The 20,830-nt window shown below is 39.4% G+C and overlaps 1 protein-coding gene across 1 annotated transcript in view; it reads right to left on the reverse strand.

Annotated features, from left to right (window-relative positions):
- Nucleotides 1-20,830, reverse strand: part of LOC119089071 (cation channel sperm-associated protein subunit beta-like) — a 29,756-nt gene that overhangs the window by 3,217 nt on the left and 5,709 nt on the right. Inside the window, exons 2-5 of the mRNA XM_037210998.1 lie at nt 18,206-18,345; nt 16,672-16,869; nt 15,310-15,420; nt 9,642-9,752 (exon numbers count right to left, since the gene is read on the reverse strand). Coding sequence (XP_037066893.1) covers nt 9,642-9,752; nt 15,310-15,420; nt 16,672-16,869; nt 18,206-18,345 — 560 coding nt within the window. The remainder of the gene's footprint in view (nt 1-9,641; nt 9,753-15,309; nt 15,421-16,671; nt 16,870-18,205; nt 18,346-20,830) is intronic.

Consider the following 20,830-nt stretch of genomic DNA (forward strand, 5'->3'; position numbering starts at 1 on the left):
TGTGTTATGTTGGGGATGGGGTTTGGCTTTTGTTTCTATAGGAGAAGATAAGCTGTGGATATCATCAAAATTGATAAAGGTTTGATCTGAACAAGAGAGACCTCTTAATTAGAAGAGGTGATAGTTCATCAGCCAGCGTGACCATCCAATTTAAACTAACTTACCATTAATACATGCCTTTTCAATTAATCAGATATAACTTGCCAAAAGGGAACCTCTCCAAAGTTAGTTCTGAGGAAAGGTTTTTGTTTTTGTCTTTTAGGAGAATGAAGGCTAAGAAATCTGAAGAACCCTGGACAAATGAAACATCTGAAGAAAATGGACAAATCCCCTAAAAAAAAAGGTCCCAAGAAAAAGATTAAAATGGCCTATTGGTCTATCATCTATAAAATTTCATAAGTCTTCCTAAGTATTTGTTTCTGCTCTTCTCTAAAGACATTGAACACTATTGGTCTTCTTGTAGTCCCAATTCAATTAAAAATTAAAGCTGGCTTTGGAGTTGGAGAATTGCTGTCTCCTTCTTTAAACCCAAGCATGTTATTAAAAGGAAAATACAAACTCCCTGTAACATGCCAGAAGAAAGAGCCATCTTCTGATATGGGACAGGAGGAAACAAACAAACAAACAAAAAATTTAAGGGACTATTCTTTTACTATTAATCTCAATTCTTTCATTATATTCTGATTCTTTAAACTTTTATTAAAGTATGAATTTTATATCAGTTTACAAGATTAATATATATATATATTTTAAACTTCGTTAAGATGTTAATGGTTATACAGAGTATTAACTAACTCTAGAAAAAAAGGCTGTCTATACATGTATTTGTGTTCGATTCTTTATCAGTGTTCTGCAGGAAATCATGGCCAGGCCTAATATCAAATTTAAAGTCTCCAGGAAGAAGATGGGGCCCCACAATAACAATAAGTATTCTACGTGGACAATAATAATACCACTAAGCTGACAAACATCATCTACAGAGCAGCTTTGGACTACAAACTACTAAGAGCAATTTTGAGATGGCTAGCTGAGATGATCCAGTTTCACAGACTACTTGAATAAAGACTTGAAATAAGCCCTGAACTTTGGCATTATGCACAGACTGGACAACAAAGGATTTAGCTACCTTTCCTAGAATTTGACAATTAACACCAAATTTTTCTTTTCACAATAAAGATACCTTCACCCATATCCAGCAGGAAGCAATTTTAAGAATATGGTGCCCACATTCCCAAAGAGGTGGTGTGGGGCGAGTGGTTTTTTTTTTTTGTTGTATTTTAATGGGTTTTGTGTTTGGGATAATTTTCATTGTTTAGGAGGGTTGGCCGCAAGTTGTTGTTAAGGGTTAGGAAAAGGGCTAAGCAAAGGAGATTAGATTTAAGGTTCTTGTTAAAAAAAAAAAGGATATTTGGAAATGATGGAATAGAGGGTAGGTTAGTGAATCTACTGGGAAAAAATAAAGAGAAGATATAGATATGATATAGATAAAAAGATAGATTTTTGAATCTACTTTTAAAAAACAATTACTAGTTTTAAATACTTTACATTGGATTGGATTTTTGTATATTGTATACAAATTATATATATTGAGATTGATATTTTTAGAAAATGCTATACTTACATATCTAATCCTGTTCAAGATATTGTACTTACACCATTCAGTTAACAATATAATGCAATTTGCTGATCCTTGAATGTTATTAGTACCGACTCTTAGGATATAAAGGAATGAAAGTTTTTAGTTAGACATTACAATGGAACTTATAGTCATATTAGATAAGTTTTCAAATCAAACAGATATATTTTAGATAGACAAGTCATCTTCAAACCCTTCAGAGATCTGCAGAATATGGCACTTAAAATGTTTTAATAACTTAGAGATTTTTTCTTTTTTTTTATGACTATGAGATATGTAGACTCCTGGTAGTACCAATCTACTTCAGAGAAAATATGAGCATTGAAGAAACTGCATATTGAATTAACTTTCATTGTGGCAAAAGTCAGCCACTAGACAACAGAGTATCCTCAAATTGACTGCTGACAAACAGGACAAAATGGACAGACAGGACACAAAACAAAGGACTACTGATTCTAGCCAAGACAAGTGTGGTTGTGGCTTTAACAAAAGGCATCTTCTGAGGCCAGGACAATATGGTACCATCCCTGAAGTGGCCTTTACAATCCGGAAAAGGTATATTGCCCCTTTCTTTGAAGGCAGCTGAATTGGCAGTGGACCGATGGCTTCTGATGTGCAGTGCAACAGCAACTGAAACAGTTATTCTTGAAAGAGTAACTAAGCTGACAGAGTTTAACCTCTCAATGGTAGACTGGCATTTAATAGAGGGATGTAGAGAAGGATGGGATGCCGAGATGAAGCCATACACACATGCCAAGAACAATGGACAGCTGAATTAAAAAAACATCAACAATTTCCAGAATTTAAAATCCTAAATCATGACAGGACACTAGTAGAATTCAGGTGTTTCTGGTACATGGACTACTCTCACCAAATGTGAGGTTGAACTGTTGGCCTTGTGTACATCCTACTTCACAAATGAGTCTGTCAGGTATGCTAAGCCCATAGGCTGAAGATGATGCCCCAACACTGCAGAGGAACCTCAGGTGACTGTCCAGGCAGCTGGCTGTTTCTGTCAACTCACAATTTTTTGGAAGCTGTTTGTGTGCACTTCCTGTTTTTTTAGGTAATATTATTTTTTCTTCGGTCTCTGAAGGAGTTGAAGATTATAAAGTTATGATTATAGTTATAGTTAGTTAAAGATTAGATAGTTATAGTTATAGTTTTCCTTGTTAAAAATTTTAGAAAAGGAACTCACTAAAGAGGTGTAAATGTATAAATTTGAAAGACATTATAAGATAGTTCTGTTAGTAATATAGGTTAGGATAGAAAGTGAATCAGGTACATTTTGGATTTACCAAAAGAGGATAGATAATGGAATATTTTCTCTGAATTTGTCAAATGCAAATGGACTAGACATTGTTTAGGTATTTATTGCTTATAGTTATTGTACTTATTGTATATAGTTTTTCTTATATTAGTTATAACTTTTTTCCTTTTTTTATTAGGATAGAAGCAGAATTATGGTGATATTTTATTTGTGCTGAAATTGATTTTATTTATATGTTAATAAAGTTGCCTGAGGATCAGAGCTAAGAGCAAGCCATTAAGCAGAAATCTGGTAGTGGTAGCACATGCCCTTACTCTGATCACATAGCAGGCAGAATCTCTGTGTGTTCAAGGACACAGCCAGCATGGTGACACACATCTTTAATCCTAGTACCAACCATAGAGACCTGGAGGTCTGTTTGACAGGCAGTGATGAAGAAGTCATGTAGTTGTGTTTAGAACTAATGAGAAGGCAGAACAGAAAGTCAATAAAAAATACAGACACACAAGAAGTAGCTCTCTTTTCTCATGGGAAGGACGGCAGTGGCTGGTAAGCTTAAGGCTATTTGCTAGTGCTCTGACCTCTTGGGCTTTTAACTCTTTATTTGGCTCTGTGTTTCTTATTTAATAAGACCATTTAGAATTACATTAACAACTAAAGCTTACATCACACATCAAAACCCACACATTAGTAGTGGGAGACTTCAACACCACACTTTCATCAGATCAAAACTTAACAGAGAAATAAGGGACCTAAAAGATGTTATGACTCAAATGGACTCAGTTTTTAATCTACAGAACATTGCACCCTAACATAAAAGAATATACCTTCTTCTCAACACCCCATGGAATCTTCTCTAAAATTGATCACATACTCACTCACAAAGCAAATCTCAACAGATACAAAAGAATTGGGAAAAGTTTCTGTATTTTATCGGACCACAATGGTTTAAAGTTAGATTTCAATGACAACAAAAATTGCAGAAATCCTACAATCTCATGGAAAATGAATAATGCTCAACTGAATGCCAATGAGTCAAGGAAAAAAATAAAGAAATTAAAGACTTCCTATAATTCAATGAAAATGGATGTATTACATACCCAAAGTTATGGGACATTGTGAAAGCAGTGCTAAGAGGAAAATTCATAGCACTAAATGCCCACATAAAGAAGTTGGAGAAATCTCACACTAGTGACTAAACAGCACACCTAAAGTTCTAGAACAAAAAGAAGCAAACTCACTCAGGAGGAATAGAGGCCAGGAAATAATCAAATTGAGAAATGAAATCAATAAAATAGAAACAAAGAGCAAAATACAAATAATCAATGAAACAAAGAGTTGGTTCTTTGAGAAAATCAACAAGATAGACAAACCCTTATCCAAACCAACCAAAAGGCAGAGAGAGGCATCTGAATTAACTAAATCAGAAATGAAAAGGGAGACATGACCACAGAGATGGAGGAAATCCAGAGAATCATCAGGCCATACTTCAAACACCTGTACTCTACAAACTGGAAAATCTAAAATAAAAGGACAATTTTTTTGATAGATACCACATACCAAAGTTAAATCAAAACCAGATAAACTATTTAAATAGACCAACAACCCCCAAAGAATAGAAAAAGTCATTAAAAGTCTCCCAACCAAAAAAAAAATGCCCTGGACAAGATGGTTTCAACACAGAATTCTACCAAATTAAAAAAAAATAGTTAATACCAATACTCTTCAAATTCTTCCACACAATAGAAACAGAAGGAATGTTATCTAACTCCTTTTATGAGGCTACAGTTACTCTGATTCCCAAGCCAAATAAACATGCAACAAGGAAAGAGAATTATAGACCAATATCCCTCATGAACACTGATGCAAAAATACTCAGTAAAATATTGGCAAACCAACTCCAAGAACACATCAAAAAATTATATATTTTGGAGATCAGCCCTTTGTCAGATGTGGGGTAGTCTCCATCCTCAAGATGCAAGGATGGTTCAACATATGAAAGTTTGTCAATGTAATACATCATATAAACAAACTGAAAGGAAAAAGCTACATGATTATTTCATTAGATGCTGAAAAGGCCTTTGACAAATTCCAACACCTCTTCATGATAAAGGTCTTTGAGATATCAGGGATACAAGGAACATACCTAAACATAATAAAGGCAATTTATAGCAAGCCAAAAGCCAACATTATATTAAGCGGAGAGAAATTCAAACTGATGCCAATAAATCAGGAACAAGACAAGGCTGTACACTCTCCCCATATTTATTCAATACAGTACTTGAAGTTCTAGCTAGAGAAATATAACAACAAAAGGAGATCATGGGGATACAAATTGAAAAGGAAGAAATCAAACTTTTACTATTTGCAGATGATATGATAGTATATATAAGTGACACTAAAAACTCTACGAGGGAACTCCTACAGCTGATAAACACCTTCAGTATTGTGACAGGATACAAGATTAACTAAAAAAAAAAATCAGTAGCCCTCCTATGTACAAATGATAAATGGGCTTAGAAAGAAGTCAGAGAAACATCACCCTTTAAAACAGCCACAAATAATATAAAATACCTTGGGGCAGCTCTGACTAAGCAAGAGAAAGACCTGTATGACAAAAACTTTAAATCTCTGAAGAAAGAAATTGAAGAAGATATCAGAAAATGGAAAGATCTCCCATCCTCCCGAACAGGTAGGATTAATATAAAAAATGGCAATTTACCAAGAGCAATCAACAGATTCAATGCAATCCCTATTAAAATCCCAACACAATTCTTCACATATCAGGAGAGAACAATACTAAACTTCATTTGGAAAAATGGAAAACCCAGGATAGCAAAAAAATCTGCACAACAAAGCCACCTCTGGAGACATCACCATTGCTGACATCAAGCTCTACTATAGAGCTATAGTAACAAAAACAGCTTGGTATTGGCATAAGAATCACCATGTGGAACAATGAAATCAAATTGAAGACCCTGACATTTACCCACACACCTATGAACACCTGATTTTTGACATAGAAGGCAAAACTGTACAATGGAAAAAGAAAACATCTTCAACAAATGGTGCTGGCATAACTGGACATCAACATGTAGAAGATTGCAAATATATCCATATCTGTCACTGTGCACAAAACTCAATTCTAAGTGGATCAAAGACCTCAATATAAACCCAATTACACTGACCAGCAGAAGAGAAAGTAGGAAATAGTCTTGAATGCAATGGCACAGGAGAGCATTTCCTAAATATAACAACAGTAGCACGGACACTGAGATCAATTAATAAATGGGACCTCCTGAAACTCAAAGGCTTCTGTAAGGCAAAAGAAGCAGCAAATAAGACAAAGTGACATCCTACAAAATGGGAAAAGATTTTCACCAACCCCACATCTGACAGAGGGCTGATCTCCAAAATATATAAAGAACTCAAGAAACTAGGTATCAAAATACTGAACAATCCAATTAATAAATGGGCTATAGAGCTAAACAGAGAATTCTCAAAGGAGGAATTTCAAAAGGCTGAAAAACATTTAAGGAATTGCTCAGCATCTTTAGTCATCAGGGTCATCAATGCAAATTAAAATGACCCTGAGATACCATCTTCCAACTGTCTGAATGGGTAAGATCAATAGCACTGCAGATAGCTTATGTTGGAGAGGATATGAAGCAAGGGGAACACTTCTCCACTGTTGGCGGGAGTGCAAAATTGTACAGCAACTTTGGAAATCAATGTGGCAGCTTCTCAGAAAATTGAGAATCAATCTTCCTCAAGACCCAAGGATACCACTCTTGGGCATATACCCAAGGAATGCTCAATCATACCACAGGGACACATGCTCAACTATGTTCATAGCAGCACCATTCATAATAGCCAGAACCTGGAAACAACCTAGATGTCCCTCAACTGAAGAATGGATTAAGAAAATGTGGTACATATACACAATGGAGTATTACTCAGCAGAAGAAAACAACAACACCATGAAATTTGCAGGCAAATGGATGGAACTAGAAAATGTCATCCTGAGTGAGGTAATCCAGACTCACTCATAAGTGTTTACTCACTCATAAGTGGATACTAGATGAAAAGCAAAGGATAACTTGACAACAACCCACAACTCCAGAGGAGCTAACAAGGAATATCCAAAGAGGGATACATGGACCACCCTGGGAAGGGGACATAGATAAGATCTCCCTGAGTAAGTTGGGGATGAGGGGTGGGCAATGGATGGTAGGGGATAGGGTATGAGAACATAAGGGAATGGAATGGTTGAGCAGGAACAGGGATGGAATGGGAAAGCAGTGAAGGAGATACCATGATTGAGGGAGATATCATAGGGATAGACAAACCTGGTGCTAGGGAAACCCCAAGGATGACCCCAACTTGGACTACTAGAAATAGTGGAGAGGGTACATGAACTGAACTGGCTTACCCCAGAGATCAGACTGGTGAATACCCTAACTGTGATCACAGAGCCTTTCTCCAATGACTGATGGAAGCAGATGTAGATATCCACAACCAAACACCAGGCAGAGTCCAGAAGTCCAGTCAAAGAGAGAGAAGAGGGATTCTATGAGCAAGTACATCAGGATCATGATGGGGAAACCTGCAAAGATGACCAAACCAAACTAGTGGCAACTAATGAAGGTTGGATCAATGGCTGTGGGGCCTGCATGAGACTGGACTAGGCCCTCTGTATGGTGAGACAGTTGTGTACCTTCATCTGCTTGGGGGGCCCCCTGGTGGTAGGATCACAATCCATCTCTGGTGCATGAGTGGATTTCTTGGAGCCTACTAACTATGATGGGACAACTTGTACAGCTTTGAGGCAGAGGGAAGGACTTGCCTCTACTGGATGTGCCTCCCCATGGGAGGCCCTTGCCTTCTTGTGGTGAACATTGGGGAGTAGGTTGGGAGTCAGAAGCTGGGGTGGCAGAAGGGAAGAGGAGGTCTTTGGTGTGTAAAATGAATGAAAAATTTTTCTTAATTAAAAGGAAAAAACAATGACCCTAGGAAATTTTCAGACAAATAGATGAAAGTAGAAAAAAATCATTCTGAGTGAGATAACTCAGACCCAGAGAGACAAACATGGTATGTTCTCACTCATAAGTAGATATATATAAAACAAATGATAACCAGCCTATAATCCACAGCCCCAGAGAGGCTAGATAACAAGGAGTGTCCAAAGAGGGATGCATGGATTTCCCTGGGAAGGGGAAATAAAAGACCTACTTAGGGTAAACCAAGGGTGAGTGTGGGGAGTGGGTGATGGGAACTTGCGGGGGCAGGTTGCTTAGGCTGGGTAAGGGAGGCAGGTTGGGAGCAGGATGGAGGGGGAGAGTAATGAAAGATTCATCTTGATAGGGGAGCATTTCAGGGTTAGGGAGGAACTTGAAGCCAGGGAATATCCCAGTAGTCTTCAAGGATGACCCCAGCTAAGACCCTAACAATAATAGAGAGGGTTTCTGAACTGACAATCTACTGTAATCAGATTGGTGACTATCCTAATTGTCATCAGAGAGCATTCATCCAGTATCTGAATGAAGCAGACGCAGAGATCCACAGCCAAGCCCTGGGCTGAGCTCCAGGAGTCTTGCTGAAGAAAGGGAGGAGGGATTGTATGATCCAAGGGCTCAAGGTCATGACAGCTGACCTGAGCTCTTGAAAGCTCATAGATTCTGGACCAACAGTTAGGGAGCCTGCATGGAACTGACCTGGGCCCTCTGCATGTATGTGACAGTTGTGTAGCTTGGTCTGCTTGTGGGTCTCCTAGCGGTGAGATCAGGACCTTTCCTTGGTCCTTGAGCTGGCTTTTGGGAACCTATTCCCCATGCTGGATTACCTTGCTCAACCTTGATGCAGGGGGAAGAGCTTAGTCCTGCCTCAGCTTGATATGCCATGCTTTGTTAACTCCCATAGGAGGCCTGCCCATTTCTGAATGGAGACTGAGGAGGAGTGGATGGGGAAGGGGATAGATGGGAGGCAGAAAGAGAACGGAGGAGAGGAGGGAGGGGAAATTATAGTCGTATATAAAATAAAATATTAATTAAATAAAAAGAACAGTATGGTTTTCAGTCTGCCTTCTCTGTAACTCAAATACAATGAGTTAAATAAATTATAGGGGAGACTTGAAGAAATGTATAGTAGGTAGAAAATGCTCAATTATTCTTTTTGGATTTAGGAAATTGTAGCAGGATGATTAAGAATTCAAGGCCAGCCTGGGTTACATATCAAAACTCATATCAAAACTCTATCTCAAAACCACAAAAGAACAGGGCTGGAGAGATGGCTCACTGGGTGAAACACTCACCTGAGTTTGGAGTCCCAGCACCCACCTATAGTCTGTAATTCCAGTGCTGCTGTGGTGGGATAAAGCACAGACAGGAACACTGAGAAGCTTGAGGGACAGCTTGTCTACCATGTGCAGTGACAAGTGACAGCAAAATGGAAGGTAAGAACTGACACCCAAGGCTGTCTTCTGAATACCACACACGTACTACAGCATATGTGCAAACATGCACACCACATCACACATCCACACACAGATAACAAAGGAAATACTAGTCTAAGTTAGTGTGTAAAGTGACAACCATCATGATATCTGACTGCTAACTTTATGCCCAACCCTATATGTCGTCTAAAATCAGAGTCTTATTTGTAGTCATATGTGTACTTTCCATAAAACATGAACTTTTACATAAAACTCCATCATCAGGTAATTACAAATTGTTTTACCTTTTCTTTGCAGTCTGAGAAAGCAACAGCATGTGAAAACTTTTGATGTTCTGTGCAGTTGCACATTTCCCGACTGGGAACATTATTACACTGCTTGAGTTGGCCTGTTACCTGTAGACAGAGGAACATAGGTTGACTTGTTTTCATACTTTGGAGTTTTTCCAAATTAAGTGTTTAGGAAATATTTATTATCTGAATAATAAAATTGCAAGAAGAAAAGAAAATTCATTAATGATAAAATAAGAGGCACTGAGAGTATAGATCTGCATACAGTGCTTGTCCAGGAGGTGAGATTATGAAAGTCATAATGCAACAATATTTCTGAAATGTAATTTAACAATTCCATCAGGTTACACATGGACATTCTGTTCAGAAACACTGCACAAAAACACAGCTTTCTCTTGGTAACTTTTCATTTCATAGCGAGTTTCTCTGACTAGAGTGAAAGCCCATAAAGATACCATATATCATGCATATATCATGTCCATAGTCAGGACAAATCTTTGTCACCCGCCAGTCCCACAGCCGCCCAACAAAGTAAACACAGAGACTTATTTTGCTTACAAACTGTATGGCCGTGGCAGGCTTCTTACTAACTGTTTTTATAGCTTAAATTAATCCATTTCCACAACTCTATACCCTGCCACGTGGCTTGTGGCTTACTGGTACTTTACATCTTCCTTGTCCTGGTGGCGACTCCAGGCAGTGACTCCTTTTGCCTTCCTGTTCTTTTATTTATCCTCTCTGTTAGTGCCGCCTATAATTCCTGCTTAGCCACGGGCCAATCAGTGTTTTATTTATTGACCAATCAGAGCAACTTGACATACAGACCATCCCCCAGCACAGCAAAGTGCAGACCATCTCAGACACATGCACTCAGGCCCATGGTCCTAATCATCCTCTATGCGGACCTGCTGGGTAAAGTCACGAGGAACCTGAGTACAGGCTCCCATAGGACATACAGAACATCCCACAGCATGCATGTGCAGGGCTGTAACTTAGAGGATGCTGATCAGTGCCTGATAACACCAGAAGTGCTGACATGTACAGCTGTCACAGCCCCCAAATCCTGCATTATAAACCCTCTTCAGGAGTAGCGGTGGCGACACATATCAGTAAACTTAGCACTTTGATCAGGAGTTCTAAGTCAGCGTGAACTGTACAGCAAGTTTGATCCAGCCTGGACTATACAGCAAGACCTTCCTCAAGTATACAAAACAAAATAAAAAGTCAAATCTCCCTCTTAATTACTTGGTATGAATTAGATATATTTCCTACTTAGCACAGAGAAACCATGGAGAAGGGGGACCCTAGGAATGCAAGGATATACAAGCAAAAATGTCTTATGTCCATAGATGGAGTGGTATAGTAACAAAACAGATTTATCTTAGGGAGAAAATGGAGTTGGAGAACTCAGTGTCCTAGTGGTTCACTGCTTGGAACAGAATTTCTTGCCCTTAAATCCAAGATTCAGCAAGGAGTTGTTTACCTCTGAATATTTTGTGTATATAAAAACATGCATACAATGTGTATTATTAGTTTGTTCAACTCTTGTTTTTTTTTGAAACAGTGTCTGTTTATGTAACTAAAAGAGGCCTCAGATTTACCTTATCACCCAGGCTAGCCTCAAACTCCCTTTGGCTCCTGAACTGCTGAGATTACATATGTGTGTGCCATCATGGTACACCTGTTCAACAATTTCTAAACACTCCTTTGTCTGATGCTCATTGGGATACTGGGGATATAGTAGGAACAGATCAAAAACAAACAAAACCCTGACTAGCATGTCCAAGGCTTTGCCTTGACCTTCAGTATCAGGAAAATAAAGTACACCAAAAAGAAATCAGTCTTGTTCCACATCTAGTGGAACAAGGATGACTGGACTGCTATTCACATCACCAGTGAGGCCGCCTGGAAAACAGGACCCCAAGAAAGACACGGAGATCACCTAATGACCTAGAAATGGATGAGATCTACATGAACAGCCTGAACATGAGTGGGAGCAATGAAGGGCGAGCTTCGAGGGAAAGAGAGCAGGAGATCCCAGCTGGATCAAGAAAAGAGAGGGAGAACAAGGAATAGGAGACCATGGTAAATAAAGACCACATGAGAAAAGGAAGAAACAAAGTGCTAAAGAGGCCCACAGAAATCCACAAAGATACCCCCACAAAAGACTGCTGGCAATGGTCGAGAGACAGCCAGGACTGACCTACTCTGGTGATGGGATGGCCAAACACCCTAATAGTTGTGCCAGAAACCCCATCCAAGGACTGAGGAAACTGGATGCAGACATCCACGGCTAGGCCCCGGGTGTAGCGCTGGGAGTCTAATTAGTGAGAAAGAGGAGGGTTTATATGAGCGAGAATTTTTGAAACCAAGGTTGGATAAAGCACAGGGACAAATAGCCAAATGAATGGAAACATATGAACTATGAACCACAGGCTGAGGGGCCCCCAACTGGATCAGGCCCTCTGAATAGGTTAGAGAGTCGATTGGTTTGATCTGTTTGGGAGGCATCTAGGCAGTGGTACCAGGTCCTGGGCTCATTGCATGAGTTAGCTGTGAAACCTGGGACTTATGCAGGGATGCTTGGCTCAGTCTGGAAGGAGGGGATTGGACCTGCCTGGACTGAGTCTATCAGGTCGATCTCAGTCCTCGGGGGAGACCTTGATCTGGAGGAGGTGGGAATGGGGATTGGGCTGGTGGGAAGGGGAGGGGGCAGGAAGGGAGAGAACAAGGAAATCTGTGGCTGTTATGTAGAACTGAATAGTATTTTTTTTTTTTTAAAAAAAAAGAAAAATAAATAAATAAATAAAATTATTAAAAAAAGAAACCAGTCTTGTTTGATTAGCTTACTTTCTTGTGGGGTCAGAAGGCACAAAAATAAAGCAAATAAGTAAAATGTATAGACAAGTAATACATGATATGGAGAAAATGCGAGGAAATGGGGAACCAGGGATGGTAGAGGTGGGGCTATCATTCTATGTGGATTGGTCAGGGAAGGCCTCACTATAGCAGAGCATTAAAATGGAAACCTGTCAAAAATGACAGTGAGGTGTGACATCTGACAGAAGCTAGAAGGTTTTCCTGCAGCTGCAAAGGCCTGAGGTGAAACATATCAGAGAAACAGAAAAAGAGGTCAACATGGCTAGGATAGAGTAAGCTCAGGCACTCATGTTGAAGCATGGTGCAAGGACAGAGAATATTAAGGGAACAGGGGAAGGGGAAGTCCCTTACCCCAGAACCTAATCTGTATTTGTCTTTGGCTTAGTGTCAAGAACTTCGATACATCTGAAAAAAAATCAAATCTCTATATGGATTTTGTACAGAGACAATAATCCTTCTTTTGAGTGATCTTTTACACCAGAACAAAGTGTGATTCTATTTAGTCTTATCAATTAAAAGACAGGAGTCAAATATTGGGGTAATAACCTAAAAGATCAGAGAAGGAAAGGAGTAGCTGCTAGTGACTTCTTTCCTCTACAAATTCTTAGATCTATTGGGGGCAAGATCCTGTCTCCACCTACCTTATATTCCTGTCTCCACCTCCCGATTGTGCTGGGATTAAAGGCAGGCCTCCCAAGTGTTGGGATTAAAGGCAAGAGCCTCTACTGCCTGGCCTCTATGGTTAATTAGTGGCTAGCTCCACCCTCTGATCTCTAGGCAAGCTTTATTTCTCAGAACACAAACAAAATTACACAACACCAGAATATTGAAACAAGTGGGCCATGTGTGCTTAGGGCCAGAACTAATATGCTCTTTGAGTGGAACTATAGTAGCACACCATCCTCACCTTGAAACTTGAACAAGGAACCTCACAAACCGTCTTAATATTTCATTTACAAAAGGAAATTCTCTCACTTGACCACGCTGGACTGGTCAAGACCTTAGCTTGACACCTCACAGAGATTCATCTTCCTTTGCCTCTATCATGCTGGGATGTTGGTCCCAACACATCAGGCCAAAAAGAAATACATAATGGAGATAAACCAACAAGTACATATGCTTTTTAAAAGCTTACTTTTAAAACTTGGCCTAATTTTAAATTTTACTGAGTCTTTGACATGGCTGTAAGTCACATCTTTTAGCAATGTAATTTTGCAGGCCACAGAATCATGCATATGATACCTCAGGTCCCTCTCTCTGAGCAACAGTGCTTAACAATGCCTAAGGCTAAGGTGTGCAGCATGTCTTGACTTCACTGAGCTCCAAACTGAGCTCTTCTCGGTTCTGATTCATCCTGGAATGCTCTTCTGTGGCATAGTCAAGATTTCAGCTTCACTTAGTGGAGGTCCCTAAGGGGAAACTCCTCAGGCTTTGTCTCCCTGGCTCTCATTGACAAGGGTCAGTGTGATGCCAAAGTCAAGTTTTCCCTTTGAAAGCAATAGGAAGACATTGACTTGTTTTCAGCAAGAGAAATGCTAATTTGTGTAGTGCTTGTGTATGTCCGTTTGCATATTAGGCACCATAGCTGTTCTCCAGATAATACACCTTTTCTCTGACCCCTAATGCTTCCCTGTGTTCTGTCATGCTCACTTCACCCCCTGGTAGGTGTCAGCCAACTCCAGGGGGCCAGCCTACTTTCTACTAATAACATAGCAGGAGTTTTAATGTGCCTATGTTAGGACAAAGGGTGGCCTTTTCTTTTGGACACCATTCCTTTTACAAGGATGAAAGACCTGAGATGGTCCTAATTCCTCCTTTCATTTAAAAACAGAAGGTTATTCCTCTACCTATGTCCTTTGAAATCTACATGGGAGCCGAGAAGTCAAGGAGAGCATCCATATGAGCTTCTTGGCTGCTATCTTAGTCAGTATTCTATTGCTGTGAGGAGACACCATGACCACGACATCTCTTATAAAGAAAAACATTTCATTGAGGTGGCTGGTTTACAGTTCAGAGGTTCAGTCCATCATCACCATGAAGGGGAACATGGCAGCGTGCAGGCAGATGTGGTGCTGGAGCTGAGAGTGCTATATCTTACAGGGGACAGGAAGTTGACTGACTGTCACACTGAGTGAAGCTTGAGAAAAAGACTTCAAATCCCACCCCCATAATGACACATTTCCAACAGAAGGTGTGGCCCACATTAAAGGTGTGCCCTTCAGCCTTAAGGTCTGAATTAAAGGTGTGTATCATCCAGCCTCCTCCAAGAAGACCACACTTCCTCCAACAAGGCCACATCTCCCTATGAACTTATGGGGCCCAGTTACATTCAAAAACTACCACAGCTGGAAAGTAGTGTGAGAGCAGTTGAAAGGGCCAAAGCTGGAGTAGCTGAAAAAGAGACAGCAGTAGTCCTGGAGTAATAAAAATGGATGCACTTTCTCATTAAATTCCCATAACTGTGCCATTGTACACTCTAAATAAAGGGTATCTCTTTTAAAATTGAAAGTAAACAATTATATATATACATATTACATATATATGTTAATATGTATGTATCAGGCATGTATCTGTGTGTGTGAGGCGCATATGTCATGAAGTGGGTAGAGTTTAGAGCAAGCTAGCAGGAATCATTTTTTTCCTTCTACTGCTTCCTGGGGGTCAGACTGAGGTTCAGGCTTGATGTCAAGTGCCTTTACCAGCTAACCCATGAAATCAGCACAGTGATTTCTTAAATATAAAACAAATACTGCATTAGTTCATTTAGAGACAAATTATTTACCTTTGACTTGTGAAATAGACTTCTTGGTCTGGGTTTGCTAGGGTCTGCATGATAAATATTATCTGTGAGAGGAATAGAAATTCCCATATTGGATGGAGGTCTGTAGTTTATCTGCAAGTGTTTAAGCAAAGAAAGAGGGCCACATGTTATTATTCATCAAGGCACAAATATTTTGTTTTTCTAGACAACTGTTTCATGCAAATATTTCACATTCAGCTCCACACATTACAGTAAACTTCTCCTCTTCATTATCTGTACCCCTAAGTTTCTATAGTTTCAAAAACCTTACCCTGTGATGATGTAATCCTGACCTGTAATGAGGTGAAAATAACGTTCACTACTTAAAACAGCTGTCATAAAGTTGATGCAGGTGTATCCAAGCATTTTACAGAAGAGGCTCCATAATGCACTTAGAACACACCTTCAAATTTTATTATTTTTTTTCTGTCACGAAACTAAAAGTAGTATATCAGCTAATTTTTAGTTTTAAAATGGTCATAAGAATCCCCAAATAAAACAAAACACAACAAAAATGGCTGATCAGATATTTCAGCTCTTAGTGTCTGCTACTCAAGTGTGATGGCCTGAGTTTGGATCCTAGTACCCAGGTGAAAATTAATTGTGGCGGTATGAACTGGTAACCCCAATGCTAAGGACAGAGACAGGCCTATCCTGGGAGCTTGTTGGCCAGTTTAGGGAAAATGGGAAATCTCTAGGCTCAGTGGGAGACCTTGCCTCAGAAATAAGGCAGAGAAACAATTGAGGAAGACATTCTGATGTTAACTGCTAGCCTCCACACCACATGGGCAAACATACCTGCACACACATTTGCACATGTGCACATTGGCCACTGTCATACACACAAAAACAAAATTATTTGTTGGACTCACAAGTCTAACAAAACAAAAGAAAAAATTACTATATTGAAATAATATTGTCTACAGCAGAACTGAAAGTTCAAGTTCAACATTTTGTAACTTTATCTGAGGAAAAAAAAACAACAACAACAAAACCAAACAAACTTAAACCCAAAGAGAAATAGGACCAATCAGATGCATTAGTTTGAGACACGTCATTGTAAGTCAAAACAGCTGCATGTATCACAAAAGCCCAAGATTATACCATCATTGTATGATGGTACTAATAGTGATGAGAGGAGTTAGTAAGAAACACCATTAGTTCAGAAGGTTTTCTCAGTTTACAAATGGATCCTCACCATCATGTTCTCAAAATGACCCAGTTTGAAAATGATGGCAGTGCTAGAGCACCTCAGAGCAGAAATGCTAACACAGACTGTCCATGGGAGTACACAGGAGAAACACATCACTTGTTCTCTTAAAGGTGCTACAGTAAAATTCTTACCGGCAGAGTTTTGATCATATTGAAACCCTGACTGTCCTTGTGAACTCCACTAATCCAGTCTTCACGTGGTATTTGTCTGCCAGGAATGTGTTGTAGAGTCTTGAGGTAGCTGCAACTGCTCTTCATGATGGGCAACACTGTAGTTACAGAGCATGAAGTTGAGGCTTCCCATATAATCATTGATAGTGAAGTGGAACCCTGGAAACATCAAGGAATGAAGGTTAGAATCCCTGGAACACCCCCAACATTGTTTGTAATGATCCAGAGAATGATCTATGGTAGTTGTGTTTTTGGTTTTGAATGAATGAGTTTATTAAGCATAGAGCAAGTCAACAAGTAGCAGATGCAAAACAACATTAAAAGAGCTATTTAAAACCCTTGACACAGACTGACTGAGGTAGTCTCATGCTTTGTGGTTAGTTTTTTCTACATTTACTTGTGTGTGTGTGTGTGTGTGTGTGTGTGTGTGTGTGTGTGTGTGTGTGTGTTGTACAGATCAGAGGGCAACTTGCACGAGTTGATTATTTTCTCCTGCCTCTACTTTCTAAGTGGTGGGACTATAAGTAAGTATTAATGTACCTGGTATATGTAACCCCAGGATTCATGCATGCCAGACAAGCACTTTACCAATTGAGCCACATTCCCAGCACCAAGGGTTTTTTGTCTTGATGATTGTTAATATTGTTTCTCTGTTTTCTCATATCCAGGGTGGGTATTGCCACCTCTGTTAACCTAATTAACAAAATTTTTCTTAGGTATGCTCATAGGCCAACGTGATCTAAACAAGATTATTGAGACACCTTTCCCAGGTGATTGTAGATTATGCCAAGTTGGTAGTTAAAGCTGACCATTAGACCCTAGCAGCACGTAGGTGGAGGGAAATAAACTGACATATGCATAGCATTATCAAACTAAATCAGATATAGGAATATAACAAAATATATTAAAGCCATGTACTATGTTATCAATAACCATATACAATAAAATGGCTAAAAATAATTTGGAGTGTGGTTTGAGGTTCAAAACATTTAAGGTAAAATATGGAAACAGGAAGGGGCATGGGACAGAAATAAGAAATCAAAAGAAGAAAAAGAAAAAGAAAATGAACTGGAAGGGCACAAAAGAGCAAGAGAGAAATTCTGATTAACAATAAAGAGAACACAAAAGATAAAATTATAAAAAAGACTTAAAAATGTAAAAATATAAAAGCTTTTTAATTTTTATTCTTTTAAGATTCTCTTACTACATAGCGCTGACTGGTCTGTAACTCACTATATACACCAGGCTGGCTTCAATCTCTCAGATATCTCTGCCTGCTCCTGCCCCCCAGAGTGCTGATATTAAAGGTGTACAACACTCCTGAGCAGAACTCATGTGTCTAGCCATTATCAAAACATCCACCCTGCCTTATAAAATATCATACATGTTAAGTGTACTTTATACCCTTGATGGAAGGATTAAGCTTGTCTTTCATAGCTACTAAGTCTATATTTTCTATTTTAATAGATTGCTTTGTAATTTAAAAAACTCTTACTTTATGGAAAAATTTGCTAGCTACATGAGTATTCAAATTGTAACTATCAGTGACATCATAATAGCCTTCCGTCTTAACTTCCAGTAAGGCTGGGTTTCCAACAATCACAATGACTGGTGGGACTTGAAGTAGTTTCATACCTATGGAAACAGTGCCAACAGCTAACATTACATAATGAAAATCGTAGAAACAACTCAATAATGATTGGCAATTTAATAGTTCTTAGAAAAGTTTACCTTCACAGATATTTCCCTCAGAACATGGATTTCCCTTCCACTCCTCACTTCTCATCCAGGTTCTCAAATGGATAGCAAGGTCACTTGGATACTACTGGTTATGTTTGGTACCAGGCAGGTATTTGTACATTACATAAAACTATGGAGCTGAGGAAGCTGATGCCCTTTAAATGACTATTGATATCCCTGCAAAGTTTGAGGGAACTTTGTGCTGGGAATTGAACTCAGTTCTATAAAGAGCCATGTGAGCCGTCTCTCTAGTGCTCCTTCAGAGACTTGTAGGTGATACTTACTGGTTTGGGAAAATCTCCTCCAGAGAAACCTAGGAATCAGAAAACATCCCAGTCTCTCTGACTCACTCTTTTTAGACAATCTAGGGTAAACTTTGCCCACTGTAATACTACATTTTCTGCCCTGTGGAATTCCTAGCTGCCACCCCCTCTTTTGAACAACTCATGACCTTGAGCTTGAACTGAGAATACTCAAGGATGTTTCCATCTAACAACATACCTATGTAAGTATGGATACGTTTTCTCAGTAAAGGAAAAGAAAAGTACAGTTTTTTGCCTTTTTTCCCTGGGAGAAATTGCTTTGGAAATTATTCCCAGTGTGTTCTTTCTTGCTGGAAGAAGAAAGCCTTTCCTTCACTCTGTTATCTCCTGGCATCGTTTACTGGATTTGTACCCACACAGAGGCAAAGCCAAGGCAGTTAGTGACAGCCAGGGGATATAAGACAAAGAAACTCTGGGCCCCTTACCTCTTAATAGATAAGTGGCACCTATAGAAATTAAGATAGTATGAATTTTGGATGTCATACATTAGTGTCTTCACATTTGTCTTTATGTGGATAAGACCTCTGCTATGTGAGCTCTAACAGTTGTGCATGCCACTTTGTAGGGCTTCAAAGCTTTGCTAAAACTTGCAGACATCTGAAGAGTGACTCAAATGGGATAAAAAGTTTGACATCTCTGACTTGATGTCGGATAAAAACGGGCACCTAGAAACTGCTTTTGTTAAAAAGCATCAACTTTCACTAGGGTGCACCAGGAAACCAAAAAGACAAAAGCCTGGCATTTCCCATCTTCATTTTAGATCTGTCCTTTAGTTTGGGCCAGATTGTTGCAGCTTTTTAATCACACTATGTAAAGATGTGTCACTGTTTTACCTTGCCTGCTTAAGGCACCTATTGTTTTAATAAAGAGCTGAATCATATAATAAAGTGCTGGCCAATAGTTAGACAGGTGAGTATAGGCACACAGAGAAAGGAACTCTGGGAAAGACTCTGAGGTGCATGGAATTGGCCATCCAGACACTGAGGAATTTGGATGCAGGTACAGAGGAGAGGTAATGAGCCATAGGAAAGAATGTAGATTAATATAAATCAGTTAATAAGTTATAAGAGCTAGTTGGGAACTAGCCTAATTAAGGCCAAGCTTTCATAATTAATAAAAAGTTTCTGAGTCATTATTTGGAGTCTGGTAGTTCAAAGAAAGTCTGACATCACCAGACTCCTGTTTAACTATATATGTACATATTAACTATTCAAAGAGTGTACATATACAAATAAGGAATATTATAAGAAATAAAATATGTTTCATTTTCAATACACAGATGTCTTATGGCTTCAGAGAAACATCAGATGCTGGGTCTCCCATCCCAAAGGCTGACATCTGCTTGTCTGCCTTTTGGTGAACTTCTTTCAAGGTTTATCTCCAGTGGGAAAATACAGGGTTAGGGTAAAGGCACTTGCCCTTTACAATACAGATGACCTGAGTTCCATTCTAGGGAACCATAGTGTAGATGGAGAGACCTTACTCCTGAAAGTTGTTCCCTGATGTTCACACATGCATGGTAGTCCATGTATGGAATGATATACCCTCACAAACACAAACAAAATGCAGCTTAATAAAATAAAAAAAAATCCAGACAGCATACTATGTGACTAAGTGCATGCATCAAAAGAGGTCAGGGGTGGGGCCATGACTAAAGCAGATTCTGGGCCAGTTACATCACAGGACAACTTCACAATAGCTTATTTATAAGACTGAACATCTGCAAAACAGGATTAGGGAAAGAATTTGGAATGGTGAGAGATGGGGGGCATGAGGGATGATGAAGCTGAGGTGTCAGATGGGAAAGTCTTTACCTTCTGCAATATCCAACCAATGGGAAAGAGGGGGAGTGGACTTGCACTCAGTGATGGAATGGATGTTTCACACTCAGTGTGGCACCTGCCACTTTGGGTTGGCAACTGACTTTGCCAGAGTTTCACTGCATCTCCAGGGCCTCTTATTATGAGGCAGGAGGCCTGAAGCCCCCACAGCATCTAATCTGTCTCAGGTCCTTTCAAAGATGAAGTAAGAGTAACTGAAGCATTTTTCCCTGAGCC

This window comes from Peromyscus leucopus, chromosome 14 (genome assembly GCF_004664715.2).
Source record: "Peromyscus leucopus breed LL Stock chromosome 14, UCI_PerLeu_2.1, whole genome shotgun sequence".
Classification (NCBI taxonomy): domain Eukaryota; kingdom Metazoa; phylum Chordata; class Mammalia; order Rodentia; family Cricetidae; genus Peromyscus; species Peromyscus leucopus.